Raw genomic sequence first — 20,586 nt, 5'->3', positions numbered from 1 at the left:
TGAAGTAATAATATGGATTCCTCAGAAGGGGAGGGTTTTTTTAAGTTGGAAAAGTTTAAAGATAGGGAAGAGAAGACAGAAGAAACATTCCTCAACATTTCAATGATTGAGTTTATCATGATAAATGCTGGCTCTCCCACCTGCCCATAGAAATGCCAAAAATGGCAATGGCAGTAGGAAAATATATTAAAAGTAACTACCTTAGCATACATGTAGGCTACAATGCACAATTTTCTGACCATGGTGAAAATGTTTTCTAAAATCCTCACGGGATTCAATGAAAAAAAAAACCAACTACTGTTGTTTTTACTATCTTAAAGATAGATCCATTACTGAAAGGCCAAATGGCAGTAGGAGTGCTGCTCAGCCCATCCCTATTCTACAAAACTGAGGATGGCACAGGGAGTGCTTGCCACTAACTCACAAGGCATCTGCTGGGGTGTCCAAAGTGGACCCTCATCATGTGATAATGTGTGGCTGTGTCATGCATCATGGAGCCACATCATCTCTCACAAGCTGAATCCGTTTTGGCCAAAGCTCACAAGATTTGTTCTAGGGATTGTTCTAAGGTCATGTGTTGGTAAACTACACTAAAACATCTGGCCCACTCTGTGGTGATGACATAAGTTTAGCTGTATTTTAAAATTTAAAAAAAAAAAAGTAAAATCAGTAAAATTGTGAGATTGCGTCAACTTCAGCTTTTAGATCCCTTGCCAAACAACTGATACCTGTGATTCTTCAGCTACATCAAGTAACAGTACTGCAATAAATAACAGATAACCCAAAAGTTTGGGGATAATTGCACCAACTGGGACTTCTAATTAGCTAGAGTTGCATAATCAGAACCTTAAACATGACTTGTATGAAAACAAGTCTTGGTTTTGATAAAGCTCCCTTTATTCTCAAAAGTTTGTCATGCTTAAGGAGTACAAAGCATGCATTAACTTTTTTTTTAATTTTAGATCTATTGATTCTGAATTAACATATACCTTTTGCCAGAGTAAGACTGTTTCTTGCCCTGATGCTCTCTAAAAAAATTCTTGAATATTTTGATGCATATTTATCTATTAACTTCTCCAGCAACTTGAAGTTCTAGATGGCTAGAATACATCTCACCATTCAAATCTGAGAGTAATAATTTCAAGTCTTCTTCCTGTTCTCCTTTCTAAAAGACCCCTGAGTCCCCACTTAACTTTACAAAAACAAGGCCATAAACACTCTCAGACAGATGCCTTGAAGGTACTTTCATGAAACCACCTTTCTCAGTCTGAAACTGGCATTTGATTATATCAAGTGCAAAGACTCTTAGTAAATTAGCACATTACACAAACATGGAAGATATTGCACTCAGGGATGTTGTCCAAGGAATTTTTTTCAACTGTAATGACAACTGCTGCTTGTGGTCACACAACAAACATAGTTAAGCACAGTCAGCATTGCTCCAGCCTGCAACAAATGCTGGCAGGTTCCTACATGGATCTAAAGTCAGAGTCTTAGGATCATTTTTGTCCTCAGCTTGGTTACTACAGAAAGTGAAGTTCCATATGAAGGAACAAAATACAAAATATCTATATGGGAGTATATATATGCACATGCACACACACTAGCACCGGATTTAACTTCTGCCAATTTATTTAAATAGCTCACTGCTATTCAGGTCAAATTGCTGATAATGCAATGCTATCAGTATCTTCACAGGTCACTCTACAGATTTATCTGAGACCTTTACAAGCAATCTCTCATCCCTTCTCCTGGTTATTTCTGTGCTGTATCAGGACACTAGGCCTTACATAACACAAATAACAGTTAGGAGTCCTGTGCTGACCGCACTCCACATAAGGCATATGGTGAATGATGACCAGCCTGTTTCTAATTATTGATGTACTGAAAGCCTTTGAGTTATATTTGCAGTCTTCAACACAACAACATAAATGTGGCACGGCAGTGCCATTTCCAAGACACAAACTACTTCCAGCTAAAGCACACCAACCCTTGTGCCAGCGGCCTTCCTTTTACAAGGCAGAATAATTATTTCTCTTCCAAAAACCATTTGAAAATAGCAAATGACAAAACTTGGTATTGATTTGCTCATGTTAAGTCTGCTGCAGCATAATCCATTTATTTTGTTATACAGCCTTGGAGGTTAACAGATGATCACTTACCTAGGAATACACGCTAGATATGAAATTAGTCTTCTAAGATCTTCTTGCCGTATTCTGTCATGATTACTACGAGCTGGAAATGTTAGAATGGGACCTCCACGCTTATCTCTGCCACCTGAAAAATTAAAAATATTAGAAGACCCCACAGCATAACATAAAATTCTAATCTGCAGACCTAGTCTTCAGTACTACTTTAAAAAAGTGATTTCAATTTAAATGCCAACACTGTCCTTTTGAGACCAACTTAAGATTGGATTTTGGGAGTATTGATCAGCATACTGCTACAGTTCCTACAGTGAGAAAGCAAATACAATAAAAACTGAAACAAAGAATAACCAGAGCCTTAACCTTACATATTACAGTCATCTTCAAGTTTGACTGGTAGGGTGACATCTCCAGCAATGGCACTCTGTTATGTATTTAATTTTTGACACAGCAATGGTACAGAATTATTTATTTATTATTATTTAATTTAAATATAGAATTATGCTACTTTGTAGGCAAGTATTCAGATGATATGGCAGCAGAGTGCACAGCTGTGGGAGGTGTGCCCAAGCAGAGGAGCTCCTCCGCTTAGTGACAGAGCTTGGGGAGGAGGTTAGTAGGTTGAAGATCATTGTCATAGGAAACTCCCTTCTGAAGAGAACAAAGGCCCAATGTGCCAACTTCTTCAGGAAGCCTGGTGCCTCCCTGGGCCCAAAGTTAGAGATGTGATGAGAAAGCTTCCTAGCCTGGTATTGCCCTTGGAAAAACCCATGATTATTAACCCATATTTCAGGCAGATAGCAAGAAATTGCAATAAGAAGCCCAAGGGCAATCAAGAGAGATGTGATTGAAGTCTCTCCCTGAAAGCCTTGGGATGACTGGCTGGGGGATCAGGAGCACAAGTAGTGCTTTCTCTGTGCTTCCTGTTGCAAGGAGTGATAAGGGAAGAAATGGGAAGAGCCATCAGATCAATACCTGGCTCTGAGCCTGGTGTCACTGGGAGATTTTTGGGTTTTCTGATTATGGGTTGGTTGACATGCCATTGAGTCTGCTGGTGACAGACAAGGTACACCTGTCTCAAAAGAGGAAAAGAATCTTTGCACAGGAATTATCAGGGCTCACTGGAAGAGGTTTAAACTAGACTTAATAAAGCCATGTTCACTAGAGATCAGCATGGGGCAGCCCACCAATGTCTGAGGAATGGCGAACTAGCAAGATCTTTCAGTCTGCCATCTCACAGGAGGTAGGGACAGAAACCCAGGCAGCAGTCAAGATGTAAGAGATACTGATGTGTCAGAAAGCATGCAAGCACATGAGATTGGTAATGTAGGAATGAGGGCTTCTGCCCCAAAAAAACTGGTGGGATCAACAGCCCAGCTGAAGTGCCTCCACACCAACGCATGTGGCATGGGCAGCAAACCGGAGGAGCTGGAAGCCACTGGGCATCAGGAAAACTGTGGCATGATGGAAACATGGTGGGATGATTTGCACAACTGGGCTGCTGCAATGGATGGCTGCAAAATCTTCAGAAGGGATAGGTAAGGAAGGAGAGTTGGCAAGGTAGCTCTGAATGTTAGGAGTGTTATGATTGTCTAGAGCTTAATGACAGGGCCAATAGAGTTGAGTGTTTATGGGTAAGAATGAAGGAGAAATTTGCAGGTGATGCTAGGTTGGGCAGGAGTGGATTGAAGGGCTGAGGTCAGTATAGTATGAGGTTGAACAACTATCTGCACTTGGGTCACACAACCCCAGGCAGTGCTACAGGCTGAGGGAAGAGAGGCTGGAAATCTGCCCCATGGAAAAGGACCTGGAGGTGCTTACTGACAGCACCTGAACAAGATCCAGAATTGTGCTCAGGTGGCCAAGAAGGCCAATGGCATCCTGGCCTGTATCAGCAATGATGTGGTCAGCAGGACCAGGGCAGTGATTGTCCCCCTGTATTTGGCACCGGTGAGGGCACACCTTGAATCCTGTGTCCAGTTCTGGGCCCAGTCACTACCAGGAGGACCTTGAGGTGCTGGAGTGTGTTCAGAGGACAGAGAAGCTAGTGAAGGATTTGGAGGACAAGGCTTATGAGGAGCCTCTGAAGGTGCTGGGATTGTTCAGCCCAGAGAAAAGGAGGCTCAGGGGACACCTTGCTGCTCTCTACAACTCCCTGGAAGGAGACTGCAGTAGGGTGAGTTGGTCTCTTCTACCAGCTTACAAGCCACAAGATGAGAGGAAATGACCTTAAGCTGCACCAGGCAATAATCAGATTGAATATTAGGAAAAATTTCTTCACCAGAAGAGTCGTCAAGCATTAGACAACTGGTTGCCTGGGGAAGTGGTTGAGTCACCAGCCTGGTGGCATTTAAAAGTCGTGTAGATGCAGCACCTGGGGACATGGTTAGTGGTGGACTTGGCAGTGCCAGGTTAAGGGCTGGACACAATGATCTTGAAGATCTTTTCCAACCTAAATAATCTTGTAATTCAATGATTAAATTAATTACTAGGAGAATTTAGGTGTATAACATTTCACACTCAATACATAGATTGAGCAGATGGAAACTATTTAAGCATTTAATTTGTATTTTGATCCTGTTCTGATTTGCAGATTCCCAATCGTCAGTTTATAGCTTTTAATTTTGTTAGCAACACAGGAAATTCTGAATCCACTTAATATAGAAGGCAAAAAATCCGATTTAAGTTGTTCCACCTAAATGCACTTATATCAGTCATAAAATTGCACAAACTTGCTGTGGTCAAATAGTAAAACATAATTTTATATCCAAACCCTTGCTAGTGACAACAAAATGTTACTATTGCTAAACACCAAATTCAAACACAGCAGGATGTCTTTATCAACACATCTATAATAGGACAGACAGATTCTTGCTAAGTTTCACATATATGTTTTCAACCATAGATGTGTGGACTGTTTTCTCCTGTCCCATGGAAACGCAGAAAAACACTATCTTCAGCCCAGAATTTCTCATTTCAAATCAGCTTCTCATTGTAATTCCATATTGCTAAACAAAGTTTTTCAAAAATTGCTTAGAAAGGAAGGCCAAGAGAAGATAAAACTAAATATAAAAACAATAAATAAAACTAGTCACTCAAAAATTCATCACTATCCTCTCTAACACAGTCAGTATGTGCTTCCCAGAGACACTAAGCCTGGCTGTCAAAGTTTCTAGAAATTGTCTACACTGGACATGCTTCCTGTGAGACATCAAATGAAATTCAGAAGAGGCAAAAGCATCTTTCAATCTCCATCAAGCTACAATGCCAGAAAGCAAAACTTAAATGGAAATTAATATCCTTATCTTCCATGACCCTCTTAAGTGAGACTTAAGATGAAAAACAGAGTTGCTTTATTCTAATGGAGAAAGGCAAGTCTTGACCATCCTGTCTCTCTTGCCAAGCAGAGAGCTTTGAAGATTTTTACATAGCAAATGAACAGGAAAAAAACAAGACAGAAGCTGTAAGAGAAAGAAATGATAAATGACAAGACAGAGTCTAACAGCCCAGGCCCCCTCTGAGCTCCAGAGCTATCACTGGGCTCCAAGGCTACCAAGCATAGCTGATAGTCTGCTACAGCCCTTAATGCTCTTTCCTTCTTGCACCACAGGCCACTACCTTCAGATCTTAAAAATTTGTTTCAACTGGTAAGTGCTATGCCCTGGTAAGTGCCACAGCCCCCTAGAAAAAGTAACTCAATTGTTTAGGGTGGATATTCTTTAAAAAGCAGCAGATAGCACACGAAAACATAAGCTGAATTTTCTTTAACACTCTCTAAGCATTTTAAGCAAATGCTTTATTACATGCAGTCACCTCAGACCAGTCCTCCAGGCCTTTCCCACACTGCAACTCCTGTCTCATGAAGTTTTCCAACTTTTGTGTCATTCTGGATGCCACTTCAGTTGGCTCCAGCTCCACATATGTCACAGAAGAAGCCATTTTTTAAAATTGTGCTTAAGTTTCTGAAAAATCATATCCTGAAACTTTTGTACATCAGGGACAAACTCTGTTGTACAAACTCCAGGCCCAGATGAGTAATAAATCATTACAGCCTTGATTTTAGATGAAACGAACTTCACTATTGAGTCTTAAACCAGGAAGCAAAATTGCAAATAATTTTTTATAAGTCCCTAAGACTTGGGGTTTTTTTGTCAGCTCTAATGACAGCTTTCTTAGGCCTTTTACAATAACTAACTCTCATTTCCTTTGTTCCTGATGCTCCTGAGTCATACACAAATGGGAAAGTTAAAAGCAACAATGCATGAGGCATCAATGGGAATTTCCTGTCTTGCAATAATCTATCCAACTCAACCCCTTATTAATCTTTGTTTAACAAAAACATATTATGCTGCTACTACTTTTATCAGTAAGACTTCCATTTTAATCCATTTCCTTTGATGCACTGTCCCAGCCCACTATCAAGATATTCTGTTTATGCCAAAGTGTGTCACACAAACATCTATCCAATCAACTCACGTGAGTCACTGAACATGCATCACTTCTGTTCAGTGCACAGAACTAACAGCACTGTTCTCAATGGTGTCCAAATGGCACAAAAATTCAACAGGCTGAGTATTGCAGCTTTTTTAAGAAATCCCTTTTTACCTAGTTACAAAGTACTCTGGTAAAGAAAGCTGAACAGTTGGCTTTTATGGCAAGACAAGTTACCAAGGGCTATTTCCTTCTATGAAACCAAGATAACTGCATCTTGTAAGAAAATGCTCTCCTTGCTTAGGTATGTGCAGAGATATAAGGGTATTTGTTCTTTGACAGGTTTCAGTTTAAACTCAACACAAATGCATCCAAGACTCTATTCATACTTCATAGAAAAGCCTAGAGATGTAACTTTTTCGGGTGGCAAGACATCCAATATTCAAGCAGTTTACTTCTAAGGTGAAAAGCTGTTCAGTAAACCACAGTCTTCCTTTTCTTTGTGTTCTCCGGTATAAAGCTTGACAGTTTTAGTTGCACAGTGGTTAAGTCCTAGTGGTGCTGGTCCTTTTTTGGGGGAAGGAGGAAAACACAATGAAGAGCTTTGTTGTAGGTTGTTGTACTTCAGGGTTTCTCAAGTCCTTTGCACTACTCATTCCATCTGAGCTTCACTTGCAATGGAAATGTGAAACTATGAATTTTGACATAACAGTTCTTATCAGTCTTGCTGCCCACAGTTGTTTGCTCCATTCTTCCATGAGGAGTTGCTACCTTCATGCAGGGAAGTTGGCAACCATTTATTTCTGTGAACACCTCCTCTGTTCTGATTCACAATTTATCATCTCCCCTTACATTTATCTTCATCTTTCATTTGGCCCATTTCACTTTTGCTGAACTAATGCCTTTCAGAATGCCATCTGCTCACAAATTAACATTAGAAAAACCCATCATTTTCAGGTCCCTTCTAAGGGTTCTAAACTAAGTACTGGACAACTTGAAAATTCAGAGGTTTTGGAGTAAAAACTAACTTTATTTTCATTCAATGCCATAAGACAAGATCCAAAAAAGACTAATGAGAGATTGAAATACTGTGCTTAACTCTCTTTTCCCCTCTTCTTTCCCTCTAAAATAAGAGTTTTAAGCAAGCCTTCACTAGCACTACAATTCCCAAGTTACCATGCTACCAGAAAAACTGGTCTTACTCATTACAGTTGCCAGGAACTTTGAAGGAAAAAAAACACCACAAAAAAGAAAAAAAAAAAAACAAACAACTTCACCCATAAATCTTTTTGCTTTGCACCTCTACTTTACTCAGCAGAGTGGACAGGATAAAGTACCATGTACTACATGCTGTACTTGCAAGCGTCAGCATCCATACACAGCAAATCTCTTAAAGGGTACAATTACAGGAAAAATTTTATGTGTTTTAATATTTACAGACAAGAGCTTTACTTTTGGCATTCCTGACAAATTATCCAGAAAATCGCTTTCAAATATGAGACTGTCCTCTAGATCATTTGACACTAAGATTATGGCCAAGAGAATGACAGTGTTAAATCCCAACAGAAAGTCAAACCAAAAGGCAGTTTACAAAAATAAGCATCTCAACCCATCATTCCATCAAGTAAAGTTACTTATGAAGTTATAGACTATGTCATGATACTAACTCATATAAACCCCACTTTTAAATCCTTCTGCTATTCCTTGTTCAGTAACCAACCAAATTCAGTGTATGTGCTGGAACTACCTAAAATTACATGCTAAGTCAGTTCACCAAGAAAATACTAAGTGTGCTTCAAAAGACAGGCAATTGAAGTTCACTTCTGCAACAGACATATTTCTCCAGAATTTGCTGCAGACGGGCCAATAACAAAAGCATCTCTGTAAAATTCCCCATCAGAAGAACCAGAAACAAGGAAAGGAATATGTCTTTGGTACAGCAGGTTCTAAGTTGCTGTAAATAATGATGTTCAGGCAATGCAGGACTTAACACAGCCAAGACAACAACTAGCAATGTTCCACATTCAAGAAAACAAGTATTTCCTCTATTATGCCTTTCAAAATGCTTATGTCATGTTTAGGATATCCAATAGGAAGGAGTGCTGCTCTAGCACTCTATGAATTTTGTAGTGATATTTAAATTATTTAAAATACCATTTTATATGCTACTAACGATATAGTTGGGCATTCTACAAAGAAAATAACTGTACCTGAAAGGTATGCGACTTTTTCCTTTAAAATTGGCAATACTTCCATAGCCTTCATTTCATCATTTTTGCGAAACCCTGAAAAATAGAAAAAGATAAGATGGTTAGTCAAAAATTCAGACAAACCCAGCTTTTACATTTATCAAATGCACTGAAAAACACTGACCTTTGGAATACATTCTCAATGTTACGTTAGAGGAATTAAGACAGCCTTACAATAAAAGTCTGCCAAAAAAATAAACTAAACTTTTATAATATATTAATGAATAAGTCATCACTTTGACCAGCTTTACACAAATAGCATGGCCTGTTAGCAAGCCTCAGTAGAAAACAAGATACCAGAATTAGCCTTTTTCACCAGTTAATAAAAATTATCATATGGATCCCATGGCTTTTATGCATTCCAAATCCCACTCTTTCTTTTTTTTTTTTTTTTTTTTTCCCAGCAGGGACAAAGAGTATCAAGCTATAAGGAGTAGGTATGCTTAGAACAATTACCGGTAAAGAAAAATAAATCCCAGCCCAAAAACCCCACCCAAAACCCCACAACAACAAAGCCAAACAAACAAAAACACCCAAACAAAAAACCCCACCAAAAAAACCCCAACCCACCCAAAAAACACAAAAAAACCCACCAAAAATCCCCAATGCTATTTACATGCAACTTTTCTTAAATCACTTCTGTAAGCAGAATTTTTTCTGCTGCCTAACAGGACCAGCATTTTACAACTGAGAGGATATTTTATCACACTAACTCTGGACATACATGGAGTATGAAACAGTGCCTAAGGTGAGTGATTATTGTCAAGGGTGCAAAGCAACACACCACCAGCTTTTTCCTCTCTCTCTGCTTCCTATTTCTACTACTTTGTTGCCAGATTCTAAATTTCTTCCTTCTTTGCAAAGGAAAATTTAGGAAGCATTTTTTTTATCATATATTTCACCTGTACAATACATTAATTGGTCATGTTTAGGCCGATTTTGTTCATCTTACAAGAAGAACTAGGTGACACATCTTCACCTAACTTACCTGTACAACCCCTCCTGGTCTGTTTGAATACATGTGTTGTTTAAAACAATCCCATATCCGAAAAAAGTACCTCTGCTGGGGTAAGTGGGAAGCGTATTGCTTGTCTATAACTACTGATGCACAAAACTGCTGTAAAGACTCAAAAAAATCCAAATGCTTCATATTCTTTGGCTTCAGGTTCTGAGCTTAAATGAAAAAGCTGTGCATTTCTAAACTAAAACTTCAGGGTATCAAACTAGTGTCATCAAGTAACGCAAGACCTATATTTAAAGGCATCATTTATATTTATATATATTTTTATATATTTATTTATAAATTACATCACAGGTTTTCTACTCCAGACAGTAGTACTGACACTTCTGTGCCACTACAGTATCTAGTTATGGGCACTGCTCTTCAGAACAGAGCCAGAGTGCACCAAGCACAACACCCAAGGGACAAAGACGGTCAGATGCTTGCATGTCATCATCTATGCATCTGTTCTGCCTGAAGAACTGCAGGAAGATGTGGTGGCAGTCCTCAGACCACATAAAGCCTACTGGTGACAAAAGCTTGCTTAGAATTACGCAAGAGGCTTACTAGGTGGCAGGATACTTTGCAAAAGAAAGAACTGTGAACAGCACATAGGATTGCCTGCTGATGCCTATGGTCTATCCATGACTGGGGATTTTTAAAACGTGTTCAAACAAATGTATATCAGCAATGGGTCCCTTAAGTTCACCATAACTGAAATGTTCAACCAGGGCATTGTCTCAGCACTCACAGAATGCAAACAAAAGAAAACAAAACAAATCAACTTCCAGCCAGATGGAAGTTCCCTGGCTAGTTCTTTGTTTTTCCATGAACACCACAGACCTAAAACAAACCCAAAATTCAGTACACATTCTCAGAAAGGCTAGACCAGGAAAACTGGTTCCTTGGGTAACCACATAGCATGGAGGGTTTCTACATGATGGACAGTATTTTGCTATTATACAGTAACTCCAGACTGGCAAAGCAGTGCAGGGTTTACTTACATGTTTGCCTTAGGCTCTCAAGAATCTAAGACACAGCCAAAGGAACCTCGTGCATTATTACACCTCCAGACAACTGACTATGGTTAACTAACTAAGGTTATCAGCCTTTTACTGAAACTGCCTACGGTTTTTGTTCCTACTACATTTCTGTTTGTTATGGACTAAAACTCTAAACAGTTTTAATAAATATTTATTTAAATAAATAAAATTTAAAGGGCTTAAATAAATCACCTAAAAAGACATGGAATACTCTTTTCTACCTTGAAATATTATTTGGGCTTCTGTTGACTGCTAAGGCATACAGGCACACTTCCAGGGTTAAATTTTTTTAATGTGCTTTGAGCTACTCACTGTAAGCTTAATGTCAATTTAGCATGCTCAGCTTTCATATCAACTGTGGCAATTCCTTTTCTTTACAGTAAATTCGGAGGTAGAAAACACTTTCTCCTCACCTAAAAAGCATGCAGAAACTAGTGCCGTACTTTGCTGTCTCTCTCAGCTCAAAATTACCCAAGACACTGATGTTACCGCAATTGCTTGCTCAGATTTCTAAGCCCTTAAACTACTTCACCTCGGATGATGATGCGCAGTAGCCGCACGTTTTACTTTGCCTGTGGCATGTAAGAAGTGAGAAACATTTAGCTAACATTTCTCTGACTATTAAGGGGCCGCTCAAGGTAAACACCCTAGCAAATACATTAGTGCTTGGCTCATGTTCTGCATCTGCATATCCTTAAGGCTGACTGCCTCGGATTATCATATTCCTGCTGCTCTAAACAGTCTATTTTTATTCCAGTTCTGCAGTGTTGAAGCTTAACTGAGGAGACTGTGGGGATTACAACAGATGAAAGAATGCTGGGGAGCAAAGAGGGTGAATACGACAGAAAAGCATCATTTTTATCTCCAATGAAGCAAAAATAAAACAAAAACCAGCAATATAAGCATGTCTTAAGGGCTTGGGGTGGGTCCTCCCTCTCCTTTTTTAAAGCCCCTTCTCCACAAAACATTTGTGGATGTGAGGATTTGAGGATTCAATGAAAAAAAAAAAATAAATTAAAAGGCATTTACCACACTCAAACGAAATGCCATAAATATCTGCACCAATCTCTCTCAGCATCCTCCGCGCCAGGCGGCTGCATCACATGTTCCTGGGGGTGATGTCATCCCTGCCGGGCCGGCCGGCTGCAGCTCCCGCCGCCGCAGTGCCCGCGGCTGCCGCCCCGCCCGCGGCCATCCCCGATCCCCACGGTGATCCCCGATGCCCGCGGCCATCCCCGATCCCCGGGGCAATCCCCTATTCCCAGGGTGATCCCTGCTCCCCGAGGCCATCCCCTATTCCCAGGGTGATCCCTGCTCCCCAAGGGCGATGCCCGGTGCCCGGGGCCATCCCCGCTCCGCACGGCCACCCCCGATCCCCAGGGCGATCTTCGGCCATCCCCGATCCCCAGGGTGATTCCCGCTCCCCTTAGCGGGCACGGGATTCCCACGGCACACGCTTCTTCTTTGAAAGCACAGAATGCACTTACGGCACATATTTATGCCGTTCCGCCTATATAAAAAGGCACTCTGATTTTAAAAGTGTTGCTTTCAATATTAAATCTTACATCTTTTAAAGATCATTTCAGTCTTAAACTGGAAAACCATCCTTCATATTTTCAATACCTATTAAAGGGATACTCGTTTTACAGTTTTGCATTTTTAATAGGTAGGATATGCCCTTGTGTTGTAATATACACTGTATACGTACTTTTCCCTAACTACCAGCAAAGAGGGAAGAAGCTCAAATTATGCTAATTAATATTTAACTTCAGTATATTCAGACTAATAAGTAACACACGATTATGTAGTCCATTTCAATATAGCCCTAAAGAAGAATTCACAATTACACAATCCCTTGAGTTATATACAGTCTCCTACTAAACAAAGCCTTATCAGAAAACAGCTATTTAAATGCCTTATCACACAATGGAAGATCTTTAAATTAAACTTTAAGTCAAGAAACAATCACCTAAACATTTTATACACTGGAAAATTAAGAAGTCTTCCCCACAAGCACACCTTTTCTCTTTGCTCCCACAACTTCAGAGCCTGAAGACACCATCAACTAGCCAAATTTAACAGACTTTTCTATATAAACCCTTTTTCGCATGCTGTATGAAGCTAAGATATTTTGCTGCAATATATAATTTTATCCAAGTTAAAAGACCCATGGAAAGACGTATTTTGGGATAGAGGTATCACTCTACGAGAGAGCCCTTTATTTGCACAGCCAGGACAGCCCGTTTCTCATTTGGACTGCAAGTGTTCCCAAATCCCATGGTGACAACCTGGCTGCAGAGCTGCCCGTCCATCTGCCCTGGAGGACAGAGAGTAACCCTGTGTAACATAGCCCACTTCAGCCTATAAACCACAGCATTCCAGGAACTCTGCTGTTCCCCAGATACCCAGCTTGCTGAAACTTCCCAGAAGTATGGAAATACAGCAAGAAAGTCACCTTTAGAGTGGTGACAGGAAATGGGTACTCAGTGTGGCAATTCACACCAGCCAGACAAATGCTGGATTAGCCTAATGCTGAGGCTTCCTTCACGGGCAGGAAACGAGGTAACTGTGCTAATCATCTTGCCCAGCGAAGATCAGTAACTAGTCAGCAACACAACCTTAAACACATCTTTTAAGGTAACAACTTGATTACACAACTGTGATACAAACAGTGTTGAAAACAGCTTCTCCACCAAGCATTGCTACTCCAAGAACACTGGAGTATTTACTTCAGAGGTAGATTCAGTGATGTGCATTGTTCAGTTATGGCAACAAACACAAAATATGGGAACAGAAATCAGGACAACGAAAAGACTCAGAAACTCAGGCTAAGTCCAGCATCTCTTAGGCAAGATGTTGACTCATCCATTGCTGTCACACACAAGTGACTTGAATTTTTTTTGAAATGTGGCTGAAGAAAAACACAAACGCCAAAAGGGAATGTCCTCATCCTAAAAACTCACACTCTTAGTAACAAAACTGCTTTCCACCTTGCAAATAAAAACAGTATCTTCGAACAGGCACAAACAAACAAAAAACAAACAAACAAACGAAAAAAGCCAGACTCAACCCAGATTACTTGGATGCTTTAGACTCTCTTCGGACTTCAGAATGACTCCCTGTTGTGTCATCAACAGATGCAAGTGCCCCATCTACCAGGCTGCTCACTCTAGCACCAGACTTCAACCTCCATCTCCTCTTTGACAGAAATTCCATGCTGAATTAGGAGACGTCTTTCAGTGAGTTACCTTCCAACAGAGTACTCTGTTCACTTCAACGGACCTAATCCATTGACTTTTGCTCAAAAACCCACATGCTATGCCAAGTTCTACAGGAAGGAAAAAAGAAAACACACAGAAATTGCACTCAGAACTGCTAATTACCTATTACTAGGTAACAACTGGACTGATCTAGGTTAGTCTTACTTGAAAAGAAATATCTGTTAAAAGACGAGAGATAAAACAAGTTCCATGGGTGGGAAAGAGAGTTTCCAGCCAAAGCACCAATGTCCTTCATCCAAACAAAGCAGGTAAACCTGGAAACCTTTCTCCACAACTCCTTGCATCCGCTGGTCAGTCTCTTTGTGTTAAGCCCTGGGAACAGAAAATCTCTGAACTGTAGCTAATAAACATTTAAGCAAAAAGAATCTAAGATGTTGATGTCTTTAGCTTTTTCCCTATTTCACAGCATGACTTCCACCAATGACATGACACTGAAATCTGAGCTACTCTCCCTTTATTTGTACAGCTATCCTAGCTACATGTCAAGACAAATTGCTTCTTAGTTAATCAAGCAAGAAGAAGAGGGGGGAAAAAAGAGGCAATAGAGAAGCTCAAATGTAATTATATTAGTGCATTATAGACTGATTAGGGTTTCATTATTTGCCCTTTTTCATTCTCCATATCATGATGACATCCCAAATCCCAGAATCCTTCAGGTTTATTCAACTTTGTTTATGAGTTAACAACTGCATATGATAAACCTCAGCTGCAAGTTAACTTACCCACTACCTTCCACATTTTTCAAGTGTCCATAAAGAATGCACAAATCAGGTTCCTATTCTCCATTTTAATATGGAGAGGCTTTAAAAATCAATCAGTGAGGAGATTTCTAAATAAGGTATTATTCAATGAAAAATAATTTTAAACAAGATATGAGAAGATTCACAGGCAGCCATTGTGAAAACATTTATATTCTTATTCTGAAGTTCCTACAAAGAAATCAGTATAATTAAGTCAGCAGAACCATTCTTATTTTTTCAATCATATTCCAAAACAATGATTGCTGGCCTCTGTAAGTTTTTGGGTTTATAAATAAAATCAGACTACTGAGGCAAAGGTGAGAAAGAAAACTGAACTTCATAAGCAGCAAATGGCAAAAACCCATCAGTAAGCAAGAAAACCCATCAGTAAGCCACCCCAAAGGAGTGGCAAAGCCAGGCAAAAGGTAACTAAAAGTTATGCATGTATGGGATCACTGATAGCTTTCCTTGATTTTAACTCAAGTATTTGAAATGCCAATTTCAGTTTTATGGTAGGCTTAACTTCTGGATGCAAGTAAAGGATTCATAGAGCAATCAGAGCTGTCAATTCACCAACTGCACTGTTACTGCTTCCCATTATAGACATTGCCTACATTCAGTGCTGCTCAGCAATCTCACACCATCTTTCACATTTCAACAAAGCAAGAGAACTCAGGAAAATTATGGTGAATACTGTAATTTTCCTATCTTTTCTCAAGTTCCATGAGCTTGCAGATGACCAGGTTCAAAATCATCCCAGGAACATCATTTTTAGGTATACCTGTTATTGCATCTTTAAGACTGCAGATCTTTCTTCCTAGAGCTAACAAGGAGCTACCAAGCAGGTTTTTCTCATGGCATACAGATCACTGGGCAACATTAGTAACCTGGGCATTCATCATTTATTCATTCATTTTTCTCAGTCCAGATTCTACAATCACTGGGGGACTTCAACAAGAAGTTTAGTGGCGTGAGGTGGCATGATTTCAGAGTTGCACCAGCAGCCTCTGTCATGAGCTTAAGCAAAGTATTCAATGTAATCATTTAATGTTAAGATCCTAGTCCTGAATTCAAAGAAACTCCAGGAGTACACCTTTGACTCCCTCCAGCTCTGATCAGGCTCAAGACCCACTCATCAAAAACCATTATACCTTCAAACTCTCCCTTTAATCACAACAGCTCACAGAAATGTCCCTTCTATTCCCATTTTGTTTTGCATTCTATGCACTCTCTATACATGCTTGGGGAACTGCACCACATCTGTACCAAGCTGGTATGCAGTGGCAACCAGGACCTCACAGAAGCAGACAGCTGAGAAACTGCATTGAAATAAGAAAACAAGATTCATTATAAGGTTACTAGCTCTAAGTCACTTCCAGGTTTTGGCATATTTGCTAAGTGCTGAGAGGCTCTCTCTTACCATTTTCCACAGCTCTCTGCTTTGTCCTGACAGTAGGACACACCTCCCATCTCTGCAAATTATGGGAGAAGCACAACGTCATGCAGAGAGATGTGGGACAAGAGAAGATTGATAGTGTAGTTGACAGCAAATACTCAGACAAGATCAACTTCACAGACTGAATAACCTCCCTTTTCTTGGAAGCTGGAACACTCAGCTATTCCTCAGTTAGGAGCAATTACCAGGAAATTAGCCACCTCAGGTGTATACTGCAAAACCTGTTGAAGAGCTGCCTTAAGAATCTAAGTTAAAGAAAATTCCTAATGCTAAATCATTGCTAAAAATCTGCAATTTCCTTTTAAGTGTGTAACAGGAACTTGGAGTTATTCATATTTTGTAGCGAGGTCCTTTCCAATCTGAATTACCCTTTGAGCCTATGAAATGTGCAAGACAGAAGTGTGTCCATTTTTCAACTGCAACTTAAGAGGAGATAATCAAAATCTGACCATTTTTCCCCTTTTAAATGAGAGGAGCAGCGCTCCTAAATTTTTCTGTCCCTTAGCAATGTTCAATTTGTTCTTGCTGTCCTGCCGACATTGTTGGAAGTTCATTTGTTTTGGTGCGAACTGCTCATCCATCTCTAAGTGCTGTGATACTTCAATTCACTGCCCTGCTGAGGTAGCAAACCTTTTTGTCAGGGTGTCCATCAGTAGCACACAGCTCTCACTGCAGTCAAACACTTTCCCTGTTCATTGTTGCTACAGTCACTCATGGCTTAGGAGTCTACACTCTCAGGGCCATCAGGAGGGTACCTAGCCTCCCATAAAACACTGGTTTAACACACAGTTGCTTTAACAACAATCTGTAAGCAATCTTACTTATTTTTCTGTTCAAAACACAGATCAAGTGAAAGGCAGTAGCTTCTAAATTCTGTGCAGCAACAGCTGGAACATAATGTTTTAGATCATGTCCTTTGGCTCTTGTTCCAAACCACCATCTGGAGAAATCTCTCTACACAGTGAAATTGATGAAGACTACAGCAAGGGCAGTAAAAATATGCAACTTAAAACAGCTTGAAAATCATCCTGCATTGCTTTATCCTGAACAACAATAGGAAGAAGTATTTTCATCAGCCCTGAAATCAATCAAAACCACCGAAAACCAGATTGCATTTTCTTCAGTAAAAATACCTTTTTATAGCATTAAGTATTAATTTTGGGCTTTCTATCATTCACAGATCCCAAGATTAGGCATTTATTGGCTACAGTATTTTTCCTGGTCTCCACCCTTTTTTCTTCATAAATATGCACTCACTTTTACAACATTTTCATCACCTTATGAAAATACATGCGCAAAAATTAGACTCAGTTAAATTCATACTTTGAGACATGAGTACTTAAACAACGCTTTTGTTGTTGCTGTCGAATATTCCTTCTCCATCCCCTTTCTTTCTTTGCAGGATATTTCATATTCCTTCGGTGGAAAAACTAGCCATTTGCAACAAGATGTATGCCAAATAACCTGATTTGTGCACAGCTCTCATTCCTTCAAATTCCCATTTTATTACTTCACAGCTGTAAGGAGCTTGAGCTCCAAAAGCCCTGAGACACAGGAAATGTAGGATGAATCCCAGCTTCTCTAACACATTACAATGCACATACATGAGATCTATGTGAGTAGGAAGTGGGAGATGCTTTTCTTCATCCTGTATTGCAAAAACAGTCAAGTTCTTGTTCAAATGACAGAGAAAAAGCATTGTCCATAGCTTGCTTTATACCACCCTTAAACTTCAGACATGTGGCTGTTAGAAGCATTTAGAAGGGGACAAATAAACTTGTACAGCACAGCATCTCCTTGTTGTCTCTCTTCACTGAGCTGATTTTACTTAAAAAACTGATTAGCATATGCTACTCGTTAGAATGAACCAATTCCTAAAAAAAAAAAAAAAAAAAGAGTAGCAATGAGGAGTCCGCAGGGGAATCAAAGCTTGGGTAATTCACTTTTAGTATGTGAGCGGTTGCTAACAGCAACCTGTCTCCCTCCCCGCCTGCCTTTAAGGGAGAGCAAGATCAGCACGGAACGCCAAAAAGGATGTCCAACACACGTCTCGTTTGCTCAGGGATTACCTTAGAAATTCTAGCCTGAATTACTCAGAGCAGGTGTGCGTGCTCACCACACATGCCGCGTTAATTATAAAAACAGAATAAAAAGGCGGGGGGCGGGGGCTGCTTTAAGACAATGGGGAAGGCGAAGGAGCGGTGGGCGCCCCGGGAGGGACGCGGGGCTCCCCTGCCCGCCGCAGCGCAGAGCGGAGCAGCGCAGCGCATTACAGCACGCATTACAGCACGCATTACAGCACGCATTACATCACCGCTTTGTGCAGGGCTGAGCCACCGCGCGGCTCGGGGGAGCGCTGCCAGGGCTGCAGCCCCGCATCCATCCCACAAACCGAGCCGCAGGAGTCACGGCAGCCTTCCTCTCCCCGCGCTGCCCAAAATCCTCCCCATCTCATCCCTTTGGGAAATTTCATTACAAAGAAAAAGACCCTTAGCACGTTTAGCCTTGTGAACGGATTTCCGACAAGAATAAACAGAAAGGATTTTGCAGGTTGTCACGACTAAGAATGGGAGATTTCATTCTTCATTTATCGAATTTGTTCTAGCAGATTATCTCCTTCAGATGACAAAGGCAAGCAGCCTGAATCTCATTAGAGCTACATTTAACACAGCTACTGAAGTACGCAAATTTAACCTAAATCAAGGCTGGGTTTTCTTCGTGAACTCCAACTTACTCAGCGCCTACGTTACTGCAATGAGAAAAGATTAACATCTTGCCTTCACTTTCTTCCATTTCTGCTAACAGCTACATGTTACTATAAATGCAGCATGTGCACCTTCACGACTCTGGTCAGAAGCACACTCCCAAACTCAGCACCCAAATCCAGCATTTCTCAGCAGCTCACCTATCCTCAAGTCATGAGTAAATAAGCTTTAATCTCATTTTTATTAAAGGTATGTAGCATATGCAATACCAAGAGAGACAAGACAAAGCAAGCAGCTCCCAGTGCTATTTATGACAGAAATCGGTACATACAATGTTCCAAAGACAGTCAGACAACTTTTCTAAAGCTTTAATATTCATATGCATTGTCAAACAATTGGTATCTATCACAATAATGTTTCATACAATTAATTACATTAATATTTCTTTGAGAACAAGTTATTTGAAAGCAGGGGCACTGTATTGTACTCCCAAGTGCATTAATCAAATTCTCCTTCAACTTAAAAAAAAAAAGACTATGTATGAAATATTGCACATTTTATAGACCAAACTAGTAAAAAAGCTATTTAAACTTGACTGCAGTTTACTACTTCCTACTACTTGCTGGCACAACAAATGCAGCCTAATAGTTGTGAGCATTCACTACTGCATGCTCGAATTTTGAATACCATAACTATGGACACTGATCCAGTTGCTCCCATTGAAATAACAAATATAGTTAGTTTTCTGTTAGCACAGACAACAAGTATTTACCCATCAGCTTTACCCTTCAGTCTTCTAGAGCATGGATAATACAAAAATGCTACATGCCTAAACTATCCAGCCATTCACCTCCATAACCCTACCTGCTAAATACCAACACTAGCAAATGTTTTCCATATTATTTGATTTCAGTAGAGGGCATTCCTCACATGGGCATGTTCAAGCACCTCTGATCCATGCCTTTAAAGAACATGCTGAGACCTACCAGACCTTATGCAGTATCCTATAGATACCATGTGATACCATCTGCAAATCAGAATAACGACAATGATTCAACGACTGGAAGTTACAGTATTTTAATTAAGTTCACATAACTAGCCTAATTTAAGCTCAATTAAAATGGGTTTGTTGGTCTCTTACTACACTGACTCATTCTACAAAAATTCTAAATGCATATGATTTCCCGGAAAAGCTCTTTGAGAAACAATAGGAGCTAACATTTTAATTGCATTAAAAAGCAACAAAGTACTTTGGCATGTATATTAATACATTACTTCAGAAGTCTACAATGTATTTTAAAAGCACTAGGTAAGATTTTAACAATGCCTCTGCCTTCATGTCCTCTGTACTAGGCATCATTATACATTCACAAAGTTGTCTCTCAAGATTTTTAACTCTAAAACCAATTAGCAGACCATAGGTGTACTTCTAGGTGACCCAGCAAGCTTAATTAGAAATATTAACTCTGTAGAGAACAGTAACAAAAGGAGAATTATATTTCTCTTAAGCTGTTTTCATCTTTATCATTTACAC

At 39.9% G+C, this 20,586-nt stretch overlaps 1 protein-coding gene across 2 annotated transcripts in view; it reads right to left on the bottom strand.

Annotated features, from left to right (window-relative positions):
* The window catches only part of TRIO (trio Rho guanine nucleotide exchange factor), a 244,848-nt gene that overhangs the window by 168,212 nt on the left and 56,050 nt on the right, over positions 1-20,586 (bottom strand). For both annotated transcript variants that reach the window (XM_056483314.1, XM_056483315.1), the window contains exons 2-3: positions 8,789-8,863; positions 2,163-2,277 (exon numbers count right to left, since the gene is read on the bottom strand). In XM_056483314.1, coding sequence (XP_056339289.1) covers positions 2,163-2,277; positions 8,789-8,863 — 190 coding nt within the window. The remainder of the gene's footprint in view (positions 1-2,162; positions 2,278-8,788; positions 8,864-20,586) is intronic.

The sequence above is a fragment of the Oenanthe melanoleuca genome, chromosome 2, assembly GCF_029582105.1.
Source record: "Oenanthe melanoleuca isolate GR-GAL-2019-014 chromosome 2, OMel1.0, whole genome shotgun sequence".
Taxonomy (NCBI): domain Eukaryota; kingdom Metazoa; phylum Chordata; class Aves; order Passeriformes; family Muscicapidae; genus Oenanthe; species Oenanthe melanoleuca.
Note: the sequence above shows the minus strand (reverse complement) of the source record. Positions and strands in the feature narration are given on the sequence as shown.